The sequence below is a fragment of the Lycorma delicatula genome, chromosome 8 (assembly GCF_047948215.1).
Source record: "Lycorma delicatula isolate Av1 chromosome 8, ASM4794821v1, whole genome shotgun sequence".
Taxonomy (NCBI): Eukaryota; Metazoa; Arthropoda; class Insecta; order Hemiptera; family Fulgoridae; genus Lycorma; species Lycorma delicatula.
The window spans coordinates 17,561,738-17,586,561 of NC_134462.1; the positions used below are offsets into that span (position 1 = coordinate 17,561,738).

General features: G+C 28.1%; 1 protein-coding gene across 2 annotated transcripts in view; it reads right to left on the reverse strand.

The window, feature by feature from the left end:
* Positions 1-23,412, reverse strand: part of Tsf3 (Transferrin 3) — a 76,424-nt gene extending 53,012 nt beyond the window's left edge. For both annotated transcript variants that reach the window (XM_075372372.1, XM_075372371.1), the window contains exon 1: positions 23,159-23,412. In XM_075372372.1, coding sequence (XP_075228487.1) covers positions 23,159-23,279 — 121 coding nt within the window. In that variant the 5' untranslated portion in view covers positions 23,280-23,412. The remainder of the gene's footprint in view (positions 1-23,158) is intronic.
* Positions 23,413-24,824: the final 1,412 nt, after the last annotated feature.

Genomic DNA, 24,824 nt, shown 5'->3' on the forward strand with positions numbered 1-24,824 from the left:
AAATAATCCAAACATGATTTTTTTTTAAAAATCGATCCCCATCTCTTAAAATTGAAATAGCCTACATGTTTTTTTGTTATTTCTCTCTACCTATCTTCAATTCAAATATTTAAAAAGAATTTGTTGAAAGCTTATATTTCATATATAGAGCTCTCTTTTTCCGTTTAGCTCCAGAACCATTGTAAGGTTAATACCTTATCTTCATATATAGAATTAACAAGAAATTTCTACAATTTTTTTTAGTTACAAAACAGTCCTACAATGAAAAAAAAAACAGTTTTGAAAATTTTCTTTTTCTCTTTTTAGCCTCTGTTGAAGGGGTTGTTAGATTTAGAGAACACTTTATTTAAGAAAATTTGTTAAGATTAACTTATACAAGAATATTTTAAAAAAGTCTTTCTTAAAATTTATTCCCCACCCTTAAATACAAATACAAATGTTGTCTTTGTGCTACTTGGTTCTAACTCTTAATCTCTATTATTAAAAGGTATTTTTTTGTATTTTTCTTCATCACTTAAAGAGCTATTAAAATTAAAGTAGCTTTCGCACATATATTATACTCCAGACGGAAAATGAGAAGTAATTTTTTTTCAATACTTTCATAAGAGTTATACTTTATTTTATCAATATTTTTAAGCAATTCCCTTTTGTTAAAATTCATTTCTATATAAATAATTTTTTCCTAAACTTTCCTCACAGAATAAGAAAGCCCCTAAAAATAAAAATAAAAATTTCTTCTATATTTAGTAATTTAATCAATAGGACCAATCCATTTGTAGATCTTGCTTCCACTCAAACAACTCTCTTCATAATAATCTCTGCTGGTTTCACCCCTTCTGAACTGAAGAAACGAATAACTGCTCACATTTTTTCCTTGGAACAATCAGACAAAGGAGCACTCATTTTAAACAGACTTTTAAATATTATATCACAAATAGCTAACAATGAAATTATACTTTCAATGAGCAGCTGATAGAGGTTATGAGTTATAGTTAAACAATCATTGCTGTCATACATGTAATTGGGATGGAAATCAAAATTTCCCCTTTACTTTTTGATTTAACCTCGTATTTTGAATTTTCATATGTTGAGTGCATTATCCTGCAAATAATATTTTTGTAGTATTTTAATATTAGTGTATATTTATTTTCTTGCATATTTTTACTATTCTCAGAAAAAATATGGAAGGTTTTACATCAAAATTTAAGAAAGGGAAACTCTCCATTGCCAAGCTCAGAAAATTATTGGAACATTAATCAGTTTATGAAAGAGATGCCAAACAGTTCCAAAAGTAGGCGGTTCCAAGCGTGCCATTTATTATTCGTGTGAAAAAATGTATAAAGAGAACTATTGCTGCATGTCGAGTTTCGACCAGAACTGTTAAAACTATTAGAAAACAAAAAATGGGATGACAGAATGTGAATGCTTGTTTCAAACACCAAAAACAAAAAGAAATATAAATTGGGAAACAGAATTACTAATTTAGATGGTTTTGATAAATGTTTAGTTAGGCGAATTGTTTATGAATTCTATTTGCAAGAAAATGTGCTTCCTAGAGCTAAACGTATTTTTAATAAATTGAATGAGGCTAATAGTTTTCAGAGTGGCGTATGGAGCATCAGGAAAATTTGTAAATCCTTAGGATTTCAATAGAGAAAAACAAAAAATAATAGAAATATTCTCATTGAAAATTTTGTAACACAATGTGCATGTGCTGGCAGTAGAACTTTTCTACATATCGAAAACATGGAGAGTCTTCATTCATGTCTCTGTCCTTCTTTGTTCCAAAAATTATGACAGTTTGAAACCCGACCATTATTTTACACACACTTTATTTATCCAGAAAATTTTTTTTGTATCTTTGATTTATTTATTATTAACATTTTTCCAGGAATTTTTGTAATCATAAACATAAAATTATAAAAGAAAATACAAAAGTTATTCAATAATTTAAGTCACAAATAGTTGTGGGGGCAAAAAAGTTAACATATGCACAGTATTAGAGGGTTATGACACTTTCAGAAAAGTAAGTTGGTACTTCTATGATGACTTTTAGTCAGCTGTTATGAATAAAACTGTTTTGTATGTAATTTCAAAATCTCATTTTATGTTGGATGTCCTGTTAAAGTCTGCGAATTAGTTGAAAAGCATGCAGTGATCCATTTTTTTGCTTTCCATAGGTGAAAAACCAGTCACTTATTCTCACATGATCAAACAATACAAACAAAGTTGTATGAAGAGCAGAAATTTTTATAACCGGATAGAAAAATTTAAATAGAGTCAAAATTCAGTGACAGACGAGCACTGTTCAGAACGTTCAATTGAAGTTTCCAACTTCAGCGCTTGAAACTCACATATACTCTCTCATCCAGTAAAAGCACAGATTACAGTTAATATTATATCTAAATATAGGTTGGTGTAGCTCATAACTTATTATCAAGAATCTCAAGTACTGTAAAATAAGTACAAGATGGGTTCCAAGAGAGTTAATAGATCACCATAAGGAGACAATACTTCACATATGCACAGAGTTGAAACAACATTATCAGCTGCAAGGTTATGCTTTTTTGCACAATATTCTAACCTGTGATGAGATATGCGTTCATCATTATAAACTGGTATCAAAAGACAGAGCATGGAGTGAGAGTACACAAGTTCACCTGACAAAAAAAATTCTGAATCAAACCATCAGCAAGAAAAATCATGATGACTATCTTTTGGAATACAAAAGGCCTGGTTTTATTGATTTTTAGAAGATCAGCGAAACATAAACAGTGCATAGTACTGTGATATGCTTTTATAAACAAAGTGAAGCCAGAATGTTGATAAAAGAACACCCTGGATCTCAGCACAAAAGCATTATTCAGCTTCACGATAATGCCTGACCTTATACAGCTCAAGTAACTCGATAAACCATTGACAGATTGCATTGGGCAGTACTACGTACCTCACCTCCCATTCAGTCTTGACTTGGCCACTGTCAGATTTCCATTTGTTTGGTTCACTCAAGGAGGCATTACATGGTAAGAAGTTTAATGGTAATGACATCAAAGAAAATGTGCTTAATTGGTTCTGACATTAACACAAAGATAACTTCACAATAAGCATACATAAACTGATTCAGAGATGAGTAACATTGTTTTAACGTTGATGAAGATTATCTTGAAAAGTTAAAAAAGGGTACATTGATTAAATAAATCATTTTAACTTAAGAACAATTTGTGTCTTAATTATTAAATGGCCTTTGTATTTTCATCTTTTGTTGTTAAAAGAATTCATTCTTGTAAAGAAGATAATTATAATCACTTATTTCATAAAAAGAGTGAAAAAAATCGATGTATATTTTTCATGGATGAATAAATATAAAAAAGAACAGTACAACTATACATTATAATTTTTCAAGTGACTAATCATCACTTCTTTAATATATAAGATGATGCAAATGATAAACACTATAATAAAAAATAAAAAAAAACTATTATATCCTTGACTTTTGTAATCTGTATATGTAATAAGACTTATTTTTAATGTTTATAGTGACCGATGAAAATATTATATTAATTATATTATATTAACTTGCGATTAATAAAAGCTTAAATAAAAAAATATGTTTTATTTTTCAGATAATTGTACAATTACTGATTAGATAGATCACATTGAGAACGTTCTACCATAGATAAAAAAAAGAAAATGTTCTTGCATCTACCAGGAGGGATCAAGGGAGATCATGAGGAAAACTTTTAAAAGCAGTATTAAAAAAATGCTGAAAAAATATTACATGACTTTCCCAGCTATATCGGTCATGTAATAATTACCAAAATAAGATTTCCCAAATTTAAAATAAACAATTTTTTTTATTTTACAAGCTTCCTTAATCAGTTGGGAAAATTTATGAAAAATTTATTTATAAAGAAGTGATCCCTAACAAAAAATAATAATAAATTTAAAAGAGAACTGTTTAAAACATTTAAAAAAAACTATCATTTTTATGAAAAAAATTGTTTCTTATTTTGAGTTCAGTATATATGTGCCAAAGCTACTTTATTTTAGTAGCCCTTTAAGTGATGAAGAAAACTACAAAAAAAATTTAATATGAATTAAAAAGAGTTAGATCCAAAAAACAGAATATATATTTTTTAGATGTAGGGTATAAATTATAAGAACAATTTTTCTAAAATTATTCACATGTAGGTTAAGTTAAAAAGATTTGCTTAACTAAAGTTTTCTCTAAATCTAACATCTCTTTCAACAGAGGGTAAAATAAGAAAAAGAACATTTTCAACAAAAAAAAAACATTTTTGTATATTAGGTCCAGGGTCAATAATTAAAAAATTCTAGGCATATCTTGATTCTTCTATATATGAAATATAAACTTTAATTGAAGATATATTATTAATATGGGAGATGTATTTACAACATTGAAGGCAGGTAAAGAACAAAAAATAAATATTTCAATTTTAAGAATTGTGGGTTGATTTTTTGAAAAAAATAATTTTTGGATTATTTATATATGCATTCATTGTAGATAAAAAGTTTTCTTTAATAAAGTTTTCTCTAAAATGCCTCTGAAAAAATTTTAATTTGTATTTTCAAAATATTTCCCCACCTCTTGATGAATTTTTCAAAAAAATTTAATAAGCCTCATATGTAGAAATATTTGAGCCAAATTTGAAGAAAATCAGTTTGATCAATCCTGAGATATAAGGCCAAAAGCAGTGTGACAAATGTACATACCCCACTTTTGACATGATTACCATACTTTCCCCTACAATATAGCAATTTTAGCTATATTTATTGGGAAAGTAGTATAAAAGTAATACAAAAAAAAACAAAATTGGTTAAAATCTATATTATAATATATATATATATTATATTATCTTTTTGAGTATAGGCTATGTTTTTCTGCTACAATCTTTTTTTTTTTTTTTATTTATTTGTTTGAAATATGATTTTGTTTTTTACAACAATAATTTATTTATTTATTTTGTTTTTTCATGCAACAGAACAGCTTTATAAAGCCTTTGTATGTTGCACAATATTACATAAAAACAAATACAATAGTTACAATATCCTTACAACAGTTATAAGTAACAATTCACATATAAATTGAAAACATAATATTTAAATACATAAATCTCAGAATACAATAATAAATTATAAATTCACAACAATAATTAGAATTTCAAGTCACAATTCTCAAAAAATTAAGAAAATACATATTTCAAGAAACGAACTTGCAGCAAGAAAATCAGACCACTGCCTTTACAATCTTACAAATCAATAGCAAATTTACATATATATAAATGCAACTATATATATATATAAATTTTTACATATATATAAAAATAATATTAAAAAATAGTCCAAAACAATTTTAATAATAATAATAATAACAGATATCTTCACACTAACAAATAATAACTATAATTACACAGGTAACAATTCAGTATTTTACAATTCAAATAATAATAATAACCCAATTATTTTAAATAAATGAAATAAAAAAAATTGGAAACATAAAAATAATTATGGGTAATTTTGATACTGAAATTGGTGAAGAAAAATAAGATTTAGAAATTAAAGTAAATTATTTGGCTCACAACAAAAAAAATATAAATAAAGATTTATGAACTTAGGTAAAATGTTTAGATCGAAGCTGACAACAACAAGATTTAGAAAGAAACCTAAAAGATGTACAACTTTGAAATCTCCAAATCACATGCTAGGAGAATTTTAATTTATCACATCACAATCTCAAGCAAAAATATAATTGAAATTCAAAATACTTAAGTAAGAAAAACATATATCAATTCAGATCACCATATAACCCAAATTAAATTCAAACCTATACCTAAAATTCAAATTAAAAAGATATATCTAATATCGAGAAATTCTAAATTCAAAACAGAATAGTTAAATCTTAAGAAGTAGAAAAATTTAAAAAAAATTAAACTAATTAAATATATGATTGGAATAACTTACAAAAAAAAGAAATAATTAAAAGCAGAGAAAATAGTTTTCCTCCCTTTAAAAATAAAAAGAGAAATCATGGAACAAAAAATGCAAAGAAGTTTTAGAATTAAAACATAAATTTTGGCTTAAATATTACTCCAAGAATTCTCAAGAATAGTATGAAATAAAATAGTCCAGATGTAAAAATGAAACATCCAAAATATTAAGAGCAGAAAAACAAAAATTTGAAAAAATAGATTATAGAAAGAACAAGAAAGGATTGATAGAAATAATACAGGTGACTTATCAACTTATCAGATAACACAAAGAGCATTAGCCTACTTATATGAATTTTATAGATGAGAAAGTTGAAATAATGATAAACTCTCAAGATAATTTGAAAGACTTAGCAAAGTATTTTGAAAATCTAATAAATTGGCCTGAACACAATGAAACTTTTAATTTTGAGAACATAGACAACAATGATATTCTAAATTCTAAACAACCAAATAAAGAAGAAATTATAAGTATAATAAAAAGACTTAAAAACACTATAACTATTAGAGATGACAGCATTGTCACCGAAATGTTGAAATATGCTAACAAGGAATTTGCAGAAAAATGAGTTATTTGAAGAGATTTGGCAGACTGAAAAAGTTCCCAAGGATTGGAAAAATGCTTTTATTCATCCATTACATAAAAGAGGGTCAAGTCAAATGTAATTAATTAAAGAGGCATATCGCTCCAATTTGTAATGTATAAAATATTATCCATAGCTCTACTAGGCAGAATACGGAAACAGGAGGAGGAGGAGAAAGAGAGAGGAATTTTTTTTTTTAAAAGTATCCTGAAATGTTGTAGACTTAAAAATTCATACAATTTAATTCTTTAAGAATCACTATTTAAGATAATAAAATAATTTAAAATTGATCCCAAAACTAAAAATATCATAAAGTAAATATTAACTGAACATATTCTAAAATTAAATGTACGGAAGAAAAGTCTATGTCCTTTGAAATCAAGGCAAGAAGGAGGAATATCCCCTTGTTTATTTAATTATGTCTTAGAAAAAGTTATAAGATAATGGAGAATAAAACTAAAGGAATTAGAAATAGATCAAAATATTAAAGTAGGAGTTAAAAATAGTAACTTTTATAAATGTTCTTGTGTTTGTGGATAATTCTGGAAATATCAACAAAAGAAAAAATGAGTAAACATAAACAAAGTTTTATGGTCTACAAATATCATTTGAACAAATTTAATTAGTTCTCTAATTCTTAATCTAAAAATTTAACAAATAAAATTAAAATTCCAGAAACAAAGTTATTAAGAGTGAATAAATTTAAGCATTTAGGAGAAATCATACTCCCAAATGGAATAGATAAAAATAAATTAAATGTAAACAGAAAAAAATGAAAGAAACCTTTTTCATGATCCATAACATTTACAACAAACACTGTCAATCTAAAAATTTAAAAATAAGACATAAATGTAATTCTACCCTAAGGTTTATACGGATCTGAAAAATATCTTCTCTAGTTAAGAAATATTTAGATTAGAAAAAAAATTCTAAGGAAAATGCATCGCCCAATGATTACAGAAGATCAACAATACAAATTTAGAAGTACCTTGGAAATTTATGAAAATCTAGAAAAAATAGAATAAAAAGTAAAGAAAAAAGATAAGATATTTTTCATATGTATAGAATAAAATAAATATTGAATTATTTTTTAAAAGAAAAATCAATCCTAAATGGTTTACAGAAATTAAAAAAAAATTTTAAAAGTTAAGGAATCACAAAAGATAAAATAGAAGATAGACAAATTTAGAAAGATAATTCATAAAAAAAGGTTTCCAGAAAAAGAAAAAACTTAAACCTGAAAGAAAATGGACAGAAGAAAGAAAAAACAAAAATAATCAGAATGAGAGTAAGTATTTTGGCAAAAGAGAAGTTCAAAATTATGCAAACATGATCCTTAGATATTTTGAATGTAAAAAAAAAAAATGCAGACTTATGATGAAAAGACTACAAATAAATACAACCAGTACAGAATAATATAACATTTTTAGAAAGTATTATTAAACAAATATTTGAGTACATGCAAGAGAAAAAGATTTAACTACGCGGTAAATGATGATATAGGAATATTAATTTATTTAAAAATATACCCTGATGTAATGAAATCCATGCAGTTGTATTGCACTGTAGAAAATTCTGGTTAGACTGACTTTCCATATTTCTTAATACTGCATAATTTCTAGCAGTTAATAATACAATTCTGTTTTTCCAAACATTCTCCCATGAATTATGATTATCTTCATTACTATTAACAGTATTCTGGTGTACACTTGAGTCACCAGTGTGTACAAAAGTGTTGTACACTTTTGTTGTAATTGTGTTTGTGGCTGCCACTGTTGTGCTTTTAAACGTGAAACCTGAAGCTGCAAATTTGGTCATTCTACATTCAGTTATAACATATCTGTTTGTTTATTCCTATTTTTTAGCTGCAATAACAAAGAGTTACTGTTTAAATCATTATTTTGTTATATTCTGATACGTGTTACCAGAAGATAATTGATTTGCCACAGGTATTCAAAGAATACCTGTGGCAAAATCAACAATTTTTCTTTTTATATTTTACACTGGTACTTGGCTAACAAAATTTGGATTAAACTGATTTTGCATCAGAGTATGATTATCTGATATGTTACCGACTGGTGGTAAAATATAATTCTGCACATTATTAATAGTCTGCTGAGAATTCTGCTTTAACTGATTGTTATCACTGCTAACTTTATCATAACCACATTTTAATAAATTATTATTATTATAAATATTTTGACAATTATTAACATTATACAGGGATTTATCTGTTTGTAGGTAATGTATAGTTGAATTATTAGAGGGATTATTTAAATTTGTAGTTAATATATTTACATTAATATTATTTTGAAAAGTATTACTACTACTTTGCTGAACCATACTTTAATTTTGCTGATTCATAAATGTTTTATCAATATTTTTTAACTATGTTGTATTTTTACGACAGATTTGAGAAGAATCTGTCATAAAAATACTTTCTTCTGGCTGATTTTTATGTAAATAAGTAAGTTTCATTAACTCGTTACCTAACAGTATTAACTGTAGTTGTTTTCCTTGCGAACCAATAGATGATTTTAATGAATGATCTTGTGTAGTTGATACATTACTAATCCCAATATTACCAGTGGTGTTTAATTCTTGATCAGTTAATGGACCCATGATATGATTATTATGATTTATATTTCTTGAACTATAACAAAATCTTAACATATAAGCGGTTACTCTCATAAATTTAAGAATATCTGAATTTTTATTCAGTAGTAATTGACTCTCTTCTTGTGTTCCTGTTAAGAATACATTGATTTTTTGTTTTTGCTCTGAAAGTTCATTATCTGGATAAAAATGAATATTGTGATAAGATTCCCATGTAGATTCTTGGGACAGCTACACTCTGGACCATTCCACCACAATGATGACTTTACAAGAGTATCAGCTCCAACTCTGCGCGAAGCTAAGTCTACTGGATTCTCTTGACTTCTCACATGTTTCCAATCTTCTATATCTGTTAATTGCAACATGGTTTGATATAAATGTACTCCAGTTTGATGATTTTGATGCAAGCCAGGACAAGACTATCGTTGAATCAGTTTAATAGTAGACTTTATATTTGTCAAATTTTAATGCTGATAATGTTTTTCTAATAACTGTACAGCCACTGTTGCACCACATAGTTCCAATCTCAGTAAAATAACCCTTTTGATAGACGCTACTTGTGTTTTTGAACAAACTAAAAAAACACATATTTCCTGAGGAGTCCTCACTCCTTAAATAAATACAAGTTCTGTAACCGAACTCGGAAACATATGAAAATGCATGTAATTCTAAAGTGGTTATTTGACCCCGGCAATGAATAAGTCTTGGAATTCTCAAAATATACAAACAATTATACAAACTCATTATGAATGAACATTGGAATGCTTTCATCCCATGCTAATTTAAGTTTCCATAGTTCCTGAACAATAATTTTTGCCTTCAAAATGACTGGACCAACTAGACCCAGTGGGTCAAAGAGTTTTAAAATGTCTGAAAATATTTTCCTTTTTGTAAAATGACTTGTTTTTAAAATTAAGGTTAATGACATATTGAAAGGTGTCTTTCAGTGAAAATCAGTTGATAACATGTTTGATCTGGATGTAGTAGTATTTGATGATACATTTTTTCTACATCAGCTGTCATTGCATATAGATGTTTCCGAAAACAAGTGACAATAGAAAATAAGTCCTCTTGAACCACTGGACCATTCATTAAGCAATCATTTAAAGATAACTTGTTTTCAGTTTTACAAGAAGTATCAAATAATACTCATAACTTAGTAGTAGTGCTATCATTTTTAATTACACAATGGTGTGAAATAAAATAATATGGTTTTTTAATAGTATTTGAATCAATCATTTCCATATGATTAATCTCTCATACTCCTGCATAAATTCACAATATTGTTCCTTCATTTTAGGATCCTTTGATAATCATTTTTCTAATTGATTGAATCTTCTTAAAGCTATTTTTTAGACAAACTTAATTCTAAAATATTGGATTTAGTTGGAACCGTTACAACGGATCTTCCACTATCTGTTCTTTGAATGGTTTCAACGAATAATTTTTCACAAACTGCCTCTTCTCCAGTGAGTGCTCTTTGTTGCTTGTTATCTATTTCTTCAAGATTCCAGAAGTTTTCAAGCTGATTATTGATTTGATCTTCAGTGCAAAAAAATGTATTACATGTTACTGAATCTCCTGGTATTCTTGCTGAATTAATCCACCCTAACACAGTCTTCTGAAGGATTGATGTCCATCTTTTAATTTAAATTGACCTACACACAGAAGCTCATAAAATATCTCAGCTCCAATTAACATATGTACACTCGCTGGCTTGTTAAATGAAGGATCTGCTATGAACAACCTCTTTGGAATAGCCCAATCAGAAATATATTTAATTTAGTAGTAGGTAAACTATTAGTGATTTTTGGGAAAACAAATTCTAATTGATTTTCATAACTGGGATATCTAGATTTGACTGATGCTGTGACTGCATAATTCGAAGTAGTACTGTTTCCCACACCACCAATAGATATATTTACACTTCGACGTTGGCTTAAGTTTTTGACATAATGATTCAGAAATTATGTTTATTGAAGAAACTGAGTCCAACAATGCTGTACAGGTAATATAAGAACCTGATGTGTCACTTTTATTAATACTGTTGATAGCAGGACTCTAGTTACATGACTTTATGGTTGATATATGGTTCACAGCAATAGAATTACTGTATTCTTCCTCCAAATTAGAATTATTTGTTTGATCTTGAATATTCCTACTTATGAAAGCATGTTTACTATTAAAGGTTTCATTATGTAATAATGTATTGTGTTTCTGACCACATATCTTACAACTACTAGTTATTTGGCAATCTTTGATACCATGACCAGCTCTTTAACAATTATAACAAAAATTTAATTTTTTGAACTTGCTCATTCTATCGGTTGGAGTAAACCTATGAAATACTGGACAATTGAATATCTTATGAGCATTTGAACAAACACTACATTTGAATAAATCTTGAATAGGTGGTTGGTTTGTAACATGATAGACTAACTTATTTTTAACATTAAATTGTTATTTTTGTGAGTCATATCTTGAACTCCGTATAATAAGAAGATTCAATTTATCTACTGACGAAATGGTCTCTAAAGTTTGACATCTTTTATTTATAAATTTGGTAAATTCAGACAATGTTGCAATTCTTTGTGTTGGTGCTTGAGATTGCCAAGCTTTGTTTGTATTAATATCTAATTTACTTGTCAAAAGATGAACGAGTAATGTATCCCACGAGTCTGTGAGCTGTTTAAGAGTTTTTAGTGCTCTAAGATGAATATTAGTAGAATCTAACAATGATCTTAAGTTTACCCATGATTCCCTTTCTATTTTTGGAAAATCAAATAATGCTTTGACATGACTTTCAATAATTACATGCTCATTTTGAAATCTATCAACTAGTAATTGCCATGCATTTTATAGTTTTGACTAGTTAATTCAAGAGAATCTATTAAATTGACTGCATTGCCATTTTTCAGTGATTGCTTCAAAAAATAAAATTTATGAACATCATCAAACAATAGGGTTTTTGTCAACAATAGCATCAAACAGTTCCCGAAATCCTAGCCATTCCTCATAGCTGCCTGAAAATGTAGGAATGTTTATTTGGGGAAGCCTTACTTGAATTGAATTTTGTGATTCTAACCTACCCATTTGTTGTTTGATACCAGAAGATATTGAATTAGAAGCAGCTTTGTTCAATAGTTTTTGAGATATTTGGAGAAATAAATGTTTACCCCAGTTTCATTTTCCTTTACGTTAAAAAAAGGAATCCTAAACAATAAAGACTATTTTAATCTTTAGAATTCTGAATTTTCATTAAAACTAATTATGTCAAACAAAAAAATAGTGGTTCTTATTCTCTTATTACACCAATTTTTATATTATTAATCTCTAAATTTCACAATATCTATAGATTTATAAAGCTTTTCTATATTATAATAAAATATATGTAATCATAGTTTTCAGTTATTAAAAAATAAATGACATTTGTACATGCTTTTTTTATTTTTTTTTTATTTTATTTGAAGGTATTGAAAGAACTTTCAATCACATTATTCATTTCTAACATTTTTTATTTGATCTGAATTCTATTTATAATTTGAAATGTTTGAATATAAAACAATCTCCTTCAATTTTCAATCAGAATAAAATTATAACTGAGATCATAGTCAATGAATGAATTTAATAAAGTTAACTATTCATATACCATAAAAAAAAACGGTATCATTTGTGTAAAGATTAAAATAAAATTCAGTATTCTGTAGCTTAGAAATCTCATATTTAAAAAAAGAGAGCGGAAAAGAAAGATATTCTGACTTTTAATTTTGAAAAATAAAAACATGAATATTTTCTAATTATTTCTGATTCTAATTTATTATTACTATTTATTGTTTTTATTAATTTAGTTAGGTTGCCAGGCAACGTAGTTTATCTAAATAGATAAACTACTTTGCCTGGCAACGTAGTTTATATGTTAGTATTTTCTAAATAAAATACTTCCATAAAAGGTTTACAACAGAGCACTTAAAAAACTCTTTTCTGGTAAAATATACTACTAAATACCGTAAAACTTGCGTTATATCTACAGTAAGTCTTAGGTATGTCTTGCTTAGTTAATATTTTTAGAATTATCTTTAGAAAAAAAGGTAGGAAGTTAAACGAACAATTAGAAATGGTAGACGATCTAGAAAACGAATTCCAATTTTTTCTACAAGATACCCCCCAGTCTAATCCTAAAAATCTAAAAAAATCAAAGCAACAAAAACTCCAGGCGCGTTTAGACCTTGAGCTAGAGAATATCAGGCGCGATTTGGTCTTAAGAAGCAACGCATTAATTGAAAAAATTGAATCCACTGAAAGAGAAGTCCATTCCTTAATGAGGGCATTTGAATTCCGAGATATAATTATGCACATGTAATTTTAATATTAAAGATAATAATAGTAATAATAAAAAAGAAAGAAAGAAAGTGATTTTTAACTTTTGCTGCCATTTTCATCAAAGAACAAAAGAAAGCGATATAAAATCCCCTTCTCAATCATTGGTACCTATTGAAAATTATTTCACCATTTTAATACTCATTTATACAATTTTCTTGCTACCATATTTTTTTTTTAAAGATAAATATTCCTTTATCCGTTACCTTCACTACACAATGTTCTATTTTCTAGAGAGAACAGATCTACATTTGTGAAACAGGTTTAGCGGAGTGAATTCCGATATCTCTCCAACGTTTTTCAACCGATCTGCAATTCGAATATTGAGGTTAGATTCTGCATAAGATGGTCGGAACAAAAAAATTGTAGCGAAGGAACGAGGCCACTATTTTAATCGTGACTATTATCTGGAAAATGTGAAAATCAATTACTCCCTCGTAACCTCGGCGCAATGAATTTTTTTTTATTAAAGCGCGAGCTCCCTCTTTTATTATTTTTTCTTCATAGTATGTTTGTTATATTAAATGGCAGCAAATGTTAAAACTTTCTTTCAAGACCTGCACTATATGAAACTGATAGACATCATCTCAATATTATCAGTGACACAATCATTCACGAATGTAAACATTTTTTTGAATGACAGGACGACCATGTCATGAAGTTGAGGTAGTTCCGAACTTCTCACTGGTGTGCGCTGTTAGGCATTTTTATTATTATTCCTTCAGTACAATTACATTCTCAAAATTACCATTAATTCAGCATTTGCTGGTACCATTTGTCCGCATTCAAAAATATTCGTAGTTTACACATGGCCAAATAAATAAAGCCACACATTTTATTATGCTTCTGCAAGTTTTCATAATTTCTTGTCTTTAGTGCCTGACTGTTTCAATCAGGGCTTCGGTTTCAGCATTCAGTGAACCTCTAAGAAATAATAGATATTCTGTGCGCCTGGTATCTCCATTCTGATGGCATTTTTTTTCAAACCATTCTGGAATATATTTTCTTCATCTTACTCTTCAAGGTATCTTGTAGTGGCCCTTCATTTTAATCTTCCAGTGGCCCTGTAAATTTTTGTCCATTTCTAAGGATTTCAGTTATCCTCTAAGAAGCCATAGATATTCTGTGCGCCTGGAGTCTCCATTCTGATTGCATACTGTCAATCAACATTTTCCATGTCGTTCTTCCTTCAAACCTTTCTGGATTATTTTCTTTATGTTAGTCTTCAAGGTATCTTGTAGTGGCCTTTCATTTTAATCTCCGAGTGGTCCTGTAAATTTTTGTCCATTTCTACAGGCTCTCGATAGAATTTCCGATCTTTGTTCTCATCCCATTCTTATAACTAGTTTCATGAGCCTGTTGTCTAGAGATTTTTAATTTTATTATTATTACTACTATTATTATTGTTATTATAATTCTATTAGGTTAATGCTTTATTTTTGTTAATACTTTAATTATTGTTAGGTTAATACTTAGTTATAGGTTGTGACAACGAAAAGGATGCATTAAAAATCCTCACTATTAGTGAGGACACTGTGAAACCAGATAAAGGAGTGTATTTAAATATCCACTCCTACTATTTGTTGTTATAAATTTATCAAACCAAAAGAACATATTGTATAAGATATTGTAATATAACATATTTTATAGAATGAAGAAGAAATACAATTTACTGCTACTTCTACCGATTGTACGGTTTATAAAGCTTGAGAAAGCTAATATAATTTCGAATTCAGTCATGATATTCAACTATATGAGCAAAAAGAAGCAACGAAATACAATGCACTTCGATGAGCAAATTTTTAGCTCACACCTGTTTTGTTATTAGCTATTCTATACTCAAGATGCATTTAATGCTGGTGGGTAACAGGGAAAAGCATTAAATCTTATATGTACATGAACTACATCGAAAGTTGTTTAAACATGAAAGATTTAATAAGACCTTTGAATGAGATTCCTTTACCGCTATTCGATAACTACCTATTAGAGAAAGCATACGAAATTGTATGAATCCTTATGCTGATCAAATGTTCAATTCAATGACTTCATTGTCATAATCAGATTAGGAAATGTTGGGCAAGGAAATAAAATGGACAGGTCAGGAAATTATAGGTCATGTAATACTAATGAAACGGGTTTGTTACGTTAATGCTTCATCAGGACTAATGGGTCAGGTTCTTTTTATGGGTAACCTAAATAGAATCTGTAGACATTATGGTAGTGTATGTAAGGGCTGGTATAATATTAACCCCTCACAGAGATTGCAGTCAATTGACTCACATATATTTTCGGTGCTTTTTCTAGTAGGTCGAGGAATAGTGGCGAGGGAGTACATCTCAATTAAAGGTCTGATCGGTCTTTAAAGGAACAAATTCTGTTGTTTATGTACTTGTAGAATTTACTGATTTACACTTGACCCACCAGCATTAAAAGAGCGCCGGTCTAATATTGCTTACACGATTTATTTTTGAGTCTCAAGGCTTTTTTTATAAAATAGGTTTCAGGGTCTACATTTTGTATATTTCATCAGTGAGCACATATTATAAGAAATCAATATATGACATGCTGTTTATTCTGCAGACCTTTCGGCTTCTGCTAAGTTGTGTACATAGGCTGCATGTTTACAATAATACTTGTTGTCTGATATAATTAAAGCAATTGTAAGGGATCTAATTGCAGATTGGTTGAAAAACTATCCTTTCCAAGTCCCTTTATGAATTTCTTAAGATAATCACAGTTTACATTAAGACAACAGTTTTGAGTGTTTTATAGTAGGCCTATTGGGGAGAGATTACACTCGTTAAAAAAAAAATCTCAACGCGCCATGGGTGTTACAACATGAAATTTTATTTCTATTGTGGTGTGGAAATACATCCAAATAATAATTGTGGAGAATATACATTCCAGAGCTTAGTGAATACTGAAAAAGTATCTTTTTGAAAAATAAAAGCTTCAAGTTTGTTAACTGAAAAAGTAGTTTGATAAAGCTACTTAAATAAAGTCACATGTCATAGATCTTTTCTGAAGAATAGCTAGTAATGAATTACTACTGTGAAGAGCAGTCATGGTAATCTGTAGCTTTTCTGAATTCTAAACGGATTGGTTGATAAAACAAATACCATCAAAGCACTTTTCCAGGTTGGTTGATCAGCTGCATTCGTTTTGATATACAGATATCAAAGTTAAAGAAAACCTCGCTTTGGAAGAATTTTATTATTCCTTTAACCATATAAGGTGTGGTATGTATATTACGTTAAGGAAATTAGAAAAAATATAAACTTAAACTAAATTTAATAAATAAACTAAGTTGAAAACATGTTATTAAACAACCCAATTCTTATTAGATACTGAAAAATATTCTTCCTGCTTTAGTTAAATAATATTAAATTTGACAAAAAAATTATACATACATATAATAAAATAATGTGCATCCCAAGAAATAACAACTAACAAAAAAAAAGTTTATAGAAATATCTCTTTCATCAGTTAAGGATTTTCTTCTTGGTGGAACTGTCTTGCAACAGGTTTCAGCTGGACAGTTTGCCACTTTTCTTGTTCCTGAGTTTCTATTTTCATTTGCCAATGAATTCTGTCCTTTCTTATATCCGTTGTACCTTCCTATCTTTCTTTTTCCCTTTACTCATTTTCCTTTAATGTATCCTAAGATTAAGATCCTGTAGGCATTCTACTTAAAACTTAGGACAAAAAAATATATTATAAAAAATAGGAACATTTATTTTTGCTGAAATTAACATTTTTTTAAAAGATATACGTATTTGTCGTACATCAATATTATAAGTATTATTGGTTTTAATAATAACATTTCAAGTCAAATAATTCTTTTCAAATCACATAACCACTCTGTGCAAGGTGAAAGTTTATGCAACAAAGATATATTTGGTCCTTGGTTTCTACATTTCGAGTAATTAGCTAAAGTATTTTTTTTAGAAAAATATTGTATTAGATTATCCAGTAAAAATGAAAAGTCAAATTACAATTTGACTTAGTTACAGCTAATGTTATTTTAATTGGAGATTTACTGATTACAGTAAAGGAGTTTAACTTAAAAGAAGAGAAAATTAGAGATAAATGTTCAGAATTCATACTGATTACTTTTTATAGTAAATCTAAATTTCCCTGTGAATGACTTTTTTTTTTACGTAACAATATAACATCAACAAGGATCTCTCTCAGCCACTTGAATATTTACTCAGTTATGGTTTGTATTGTTGACAAGTCAAAAAAAAATCCACATTCCATAGTAAACAGGTTTATTTTCTGTACTATACCTTCAATGTACTTTCTATATAGTCATTTCCTAATGTGTTTCAAGCTTTTATCTGACAAAGTTACATTGAAAATCATGACTAGAAAGTGAGTTATTAAAGACACAGCAATTTTAGATTAAAATTAAAGTTTAATCTCACGTTTTTGTAATTTAGATGATCAAATTGATTTCATTTGTAATAAAATCAAATCATATTGATTTGTTTTAAAGTCTTACTAAATGGCTAAGCTTGTCACACTATTATTAAATATTTGTTATGCTATATATATTCCCTTCTGGGAAAAAATCGATTAAACCACACAACAGACAAAAACTCTACAGTTATGTAATACTCCAAAGAACAACTAAGGGCCTTTATGTGTTTGATTTTATTTCAATTTTTACTTCCTTGTACGAAGTAAAGGAAGAAAACCAAAATTTTGGTTTTCAAATTTCAATGGAAATATCCTTTTTGACTAGTTTCGACGTGATGTCTGTACGTACATATATATTTCGCATAACTCAAAAACGATTAGCCGCTGGATGTTGAAATTTTGGATTTAGGACTGTTGTAACATCTAGTTCAGTACCTCCACTTTTGATTGCAATCAGCTGGATCAAAAGTGTCCAAAAAAGCCAAAAACCCCAAAAATTTGAATTTCAGACTTTTGTTAACTGTAGTAAAAAGCCCTCGTTGAGAATTTTTATTGGTTCCAGAGTTATAGCCAAGTAAATATTTAATTAATGAAATGTTTGAATCTTACAAGGGGAAGGCACATCAGTTCAAATCTGACTTCATCTCCTTTTTTTTTAATTTAAATATATTGATTTATTAATAATTATTAACCTTTGATTGTAAAAAGATTTTTATAGAAATAATAATTCAATAATAATTATTAAAAAAAAATTGCAGAAATATCAGAAGTGAAATAAAAGTGAAGTAAAATGAAATAAAATTTTATGTACTTTTCATTTAAAAAAAATGTGCATATATTATTTAATAGGCGTACAAGGAAGACATGTGGTGTCAAATCAGGGTTTTCTCTTATTATATTAAGTTTAAAAATATAAATTAGATAACAGAAAAGTAGTAAACTTTATCATTGAACGGGTTTAAAGGTTTTTATGATAAGTCTTTATAATATACACAATGTTTACAATTTCAGTAATGCATTATTTTTGTTATAGTTTTCTTTAATATAATGTAATAATTATATCATTTTTAATAAATAATGATAAATATCATATAATGTCATGATATTATGATGTCATGATATTATCATATAATATCATATAATCATTAATAATGATATATATCATATAATGAAATATATCATATTTAATATAATAATTAATATTTTTACAAATTAAAAGAAATCTTAGCATAATAATACACAGCAAAACAGAGAAACAACCAGATAATAACAAAATAAAGTATTGAATAACTAATTTAAACTTTTCGAATTATAAAATTAAATCTATAAATAAAAATTGATTTAATAAATAATTTCTTTTATGTTAAAAAATTGTTTTCAGATTTTATGAAAATATTTCTTCCAAATCGTTTTTTTATGTATTTTTGTTCTGGTGACAATAATCTTGCATCTAATTACAACCAGTCTATTTTTTTTTTTTATGGACAAGATAAAAAGTTATATTTTTCTTTTTTTGAGAAGTGCCAAACCTGACAAGGATATTAATCCACAACCCTCTGCTTGAAATACAGTTTTTACCAGTCTGTATCAGAGGTTGGTTAAATGTTATATTCTAAGTTGTTATTATTAACTAATTTAAGAAATGAACCATTAACAAAAGCAGAATAGTTAACTCCAATAAGCTGTATATTTAGATCTGAAAAGAACTGTTTTGACTATTAATTTTAAAGCAAGATATAATTAATTTTCACTTTATCATCATTATAGTAAAGATTACTACAATAAGGGAAAATATTGCAAAGGTATAAAGTACAAAAAATAATTACTTAAAATTCCACTAAATGGTAGTGTAAGTGTGTTTGTGTGTGCTATACTATAACAGTTAATGCAAACTAAACGTGATTTGATATAAAGGTATTAAAATTCTAAAAAATTAAATTTATTTGAAATTATAGTAAATAAATTAATACTTTAAATGTTAATTTATGAAAGAGTAAATTATTTTTGAATCTTTATAGAAAATACAGTAACATAATTTATTTGAAGTAAAAGTTAAACATATTTATAAAAATAACAAGCAAGATGTTTACATAAAAACTTATAATCACAACAAAAAGTCTGTGATAAGAGCCGAAAATGATAAATTTATTTTCAGTTACTCAGCAAAGAATGGCCTAAACGTGAATCACCACTCATTCCTAAACAGAAAAATTTGAAACATATGACCCGTTGTGTAATCCTAAAAAATGTGTATCTACCTCTATTACTTATCAAACTAAGATTAATGAAGAATTTTGTCAAGGCCAAGCACAATACTCCTGGTTTGATATACTTAAAACAGAAGTTTACTAAAATTAGTGATGCAAAAATTAAAGAAGGAATATTTGTGAGTCCACAAATACGATCACTAAAGCATGAGAGAGCAGCTTGGCAATCGAAAGGCGGAAAATTACTGATATTGTCAATGCTCTTATAACATCTTGTAAAAATTTGGGTTGTGATATCTCCTTAAAAGTACACTTCCTGCACTTGGACCTAGATTTCTTCCCGGAAAATCTTGGTGTAGTGAGCACTTTCATCAAGAGATTTCAGCTATAGAAAAATGTATCGAGGCAAATGGAAACCTAATATGCAAGCTGAATATTATTAGACCATCAAGAAGGATGGTGAATTATAGCAGAAAATCATTTCTTAGTTTCTAGGTGAGTCAATATTCAAATCTTTGAATATTGTGTAGTTAAGAAAGGAGAAAGTATTAAAATGTTTGAAATTATAAATGCTTGCCTCTCAAAATCCTTACATGATGAGGAAAACTTATATCATATTTGAATTCAGGGGGAAAATACTATCATAATATATTTTTCTTCTTGAGATAAAAAAAAAATTATTTTTTGTTCCCCAGTGTAATCTACAAAAAAAGATTTTTATTCAATGCTTCCAGGTCCAAAAAATCCATTTTTATCAGAGGACATTTGTACATATATATATGTTGGCTTGTATTTGGTCTTAGTACTGTGAACCCCATTGATTGATTTTCTTCAAACTCTGTAGATAGATACTACCTTTGGGGGGACAGAATGTAACAAATTTTCACAGTTATTAGAAAAAGGGGTAGAGTATTTTGGCCAAGATAAGATTCCAAATTTTTATCAAGGCACTTTAGCAAAATATCTTTCTTACAAAAGTTGAATTTTTTTAATCGATAAAAAATTTTTATTTAATATTTCATCCCCTATTCAAAAATAGCTTTATATATTTTTATTTTTTTGGCTATATCTTTCTTCAGAAAAGGAGTTAATGGGAATTTTTTGCATCTATATTTTCTACACCAACAGGTCTTCAAACCAGTATAACACGTTTTTGCTCATCCTGATCCGATTGTCTATGGTAATGAAAAATATTTTTTAATTTAAAAGAAAAACTATTTTAAAATTTATTTTAAATTTAAATTCATCTCGCAAGTTACTCATTGTATTTAAATTTTTTAAATCTTAATTTTTTGATGCCCTTATCTTTAGTATTTCTTGAAAAAAAAATTAGTCAAAAATTTCCATTCCCTTCCTCTCTCTTTTTCCCTGTTTAGCCTCCGGTAACTACCGTTTAGATAATTCTTCAGAGGATGAATGAGGATGATATGTATGAGTGTAAATGAAGTCTTGTATATTCTCAGTTCGACCATTCTTGAGATGTGTGGTTAATTGAAACCCAACCACCAAAGAACACCGGTATCCACGATCTAGTATTCAAATCCGTGTAAAAATAACTGGCTTTACTAGGACTTGAACGCTGTAACTATCGACTTTCCAAATCAAATGATTTGTCCATTCCCTTCCTATTTTTACATGAAAATGTTGAAAAAAGACTTCATAATTTTGTTTATTGTTTTTCAATACAAAAGAATTATTTTGTAATAAAGGTAGAATACAGCTTAAAATAATTTAACTGAAATTCCATAATTTGACAGGCATAGCTGGAAAAATTATACAATTTATTACCAGCTATTAAATATTATTTTAAATATACATCAACAGAGTACATTTTTTCTAAAAAAAGAGAATATTTAAATTGTATTTTAAATAAATTGGTGGAAAAATATTTTACTACGTAACGTAATTGATATAAGTATTTCTGTGTTTCAGTTTAATTCATTATCTTGCACTCATTAAAGTACTTATAGCTGCATTATTGGATGTAACAGTTATGATATCAAAAACAAATCAATTGATTTACACACACAGAGTACACACACAGAGTACATGATGTAACCAGGAAAAAGGTTACATCAAGGAGGTTTGTAACAAGGTGTCAACTGACGCAACTCACATTTATTGAACAAGACTGTAAAATTACAGTTTTACGGGTTACCTCAAATGTCTCAGAAAAGTATGATTGTATTACTGACTTAAAAGAATTATCAATAATTCGGCTGGTACCAAACTAAGAATATTCACTGCGACCATCACACACAAAAATTCAGACGTTATTATTTTTTTTTAAAGGTGTAACAATAAAATAAACAAAATTCTTTAAATACAGGTACTAAAATATTAGAATACAAGGGAAAATGTTAAATAATATTCTGCTCACAGTAATCTTTTGGTCAGTTCCTTATATTAAATGCATACTATTAGTATACTTTAAAAAATAGAACGGTTTTGGTAAAACAGGTTTTATAAAAATATTAAAAATCCCAAGGTTATTTTTTGAACATAACATGCAAAATAGATTTGCTGAGTTCAATTTTTTAAATAGCTTTTTTTTCAGTTCAGTTTCAATTAAAAATAATTCACGTAAAATTTAATGAAAATTAAACGGTCTTCTACTTTTCTTTTACAAAATTTAGAGCATTTAGGAACAAGTCAAATGAAACGTATTATTAGTGATATAATCTATACACTGTATTATTATGTACCAATCAGAATGAAAGGTTTTATTTTTGTTTTACTTAAATATGATCTGAAAATAGTATTGTTTACAGAACTGCTAGTTGATGTAATTATCAGCATAATTAAGTCATTTTATTTTATAATATAGTTATAACTTATAGATGTTCGAAACAACACAAACAGGTTAACACTTTTGACTAGAAAAAAAAACTGTATTAAAACTTATTTGATCTATTAACTATAAAAAATAAAATAAAAAACTTACAAGGTTTAAATTTGTTATCAGTTAACTCCTTAAATGACACCGACGCTACATCACCACATGCTTTGTTGAAAAACAAAACAGCCATTAAATATAATAAAACCATTGTACAATAAATCCACATTTTAATAAATAACACTATAATAAAAAAGATCTCAATAAAACGTATAATTCATTTAACGGAAAAAAACAATGTAACAACTATATAAAATTGGAACTTCCCTAGTTGTGATCTCAACCACGACTGTGGTAGCAAGTGTAGAGCCGTCTCCCCCCACCACTAACAACATCGTATGTTCCACCACCAACCCCCAAGGACAACAACTCCATTTACACAAATACATAATCTAAGACTACTACTCAAATTGCTAATGACCTACACACACACTTTGTCTGTTAACCGTATAATTTTTGGAATTCTATATCAAACACTTGTTTTTTTTTTGTTTTTTTTATTAGTAATAACATCTTTATAAAGACGCAATTCTATGAAATAAATATATTATTCTCTTTGTCTCTGATTTTATACTTATAAATTGTCTCCCGAACTGGAAAATGTAATGCAGTGCTAGATGCTACTGTCCGACAATTTTACTGTTTTCCAACGTTATTTTTGTTCATTAATAGTCTGCTTTAAGCAAAATTTTCAACTAAAAAAAAGGTGTTGATTTCGTATAATATTTTGTGTAATTTTTTGAGTCTAGGTGTATTTTTTATTTTTTCCTGCTTATACCGGTGTTCCGTAAAGAACGCAACTTTTGAAATTACCGCCATTTCTGTTCAAGTAAGTTGGCAGCACTGAATGTTACACGATTTTCATCTGTTGTCTTTGTTGTTTGTAGTCACAGAGCGCTGAATAGCACATGATTATCATATGTTTTCTGTAGGGATAGGAATGGAGCGCTTCACTGTGGAACAGTGTTGAATGTTGTGCAGAGACTGTTCGCAAACTCCGTGGAATGTTTGGTCAAAGTTATGCACCGAATAAGTAGACTGTAATGAGACTGATTGCTAAATTTGAGAAAACCGGTTCGGTTGTGAACATTAAACCCTCAGAGCGTCCTCGTTAAAGTCGTTCTGCGGAAAACATCGCCATTGTGAGTGATAATGTTACTGTAAGTCCAGTGAAATCTATTCGCCGACGTTCACAACAATTGAATATTTCCAGAACCAGCATGCAACGAATTCTAAAAGAAGATCTGCATCTTTGGGCCTGTAAAATCCAACTGACACAAAAACTGAATCCAAACGATCACGAAAAGCGCCGAGCATTTGCCGATTGGGTGCTTGCGAAACAGAGTGGATAAAAATTTCATCAAAGAAGTATTGTTCAAGTGATGAGGCACACTTTCTGTTGAACGGCTTCGTGAACGAATTGCATGATTTGGGGCTAAGAACACCCTCGAGTAATTATGGAGAAGTCATTACATCCACAACCAGTGACTGTGTGGTGTGATATTTAGGCTGAGGGCGTAATTGGGTCGTACTTCTTCGAAGATGGCACCGGAAATGCTATAACCGTGAGCGGCGAACGCTACCGCAATATGTTTTAAGAGAGTTTTTATCAATAAATTATAGGTTATTATGCACTCAAAAGTTGCTTTTTTTATGGGACACCCTAGGAGACAAATTCAAAAAAATATCATAGAGACAAATATTTTGAAAACCT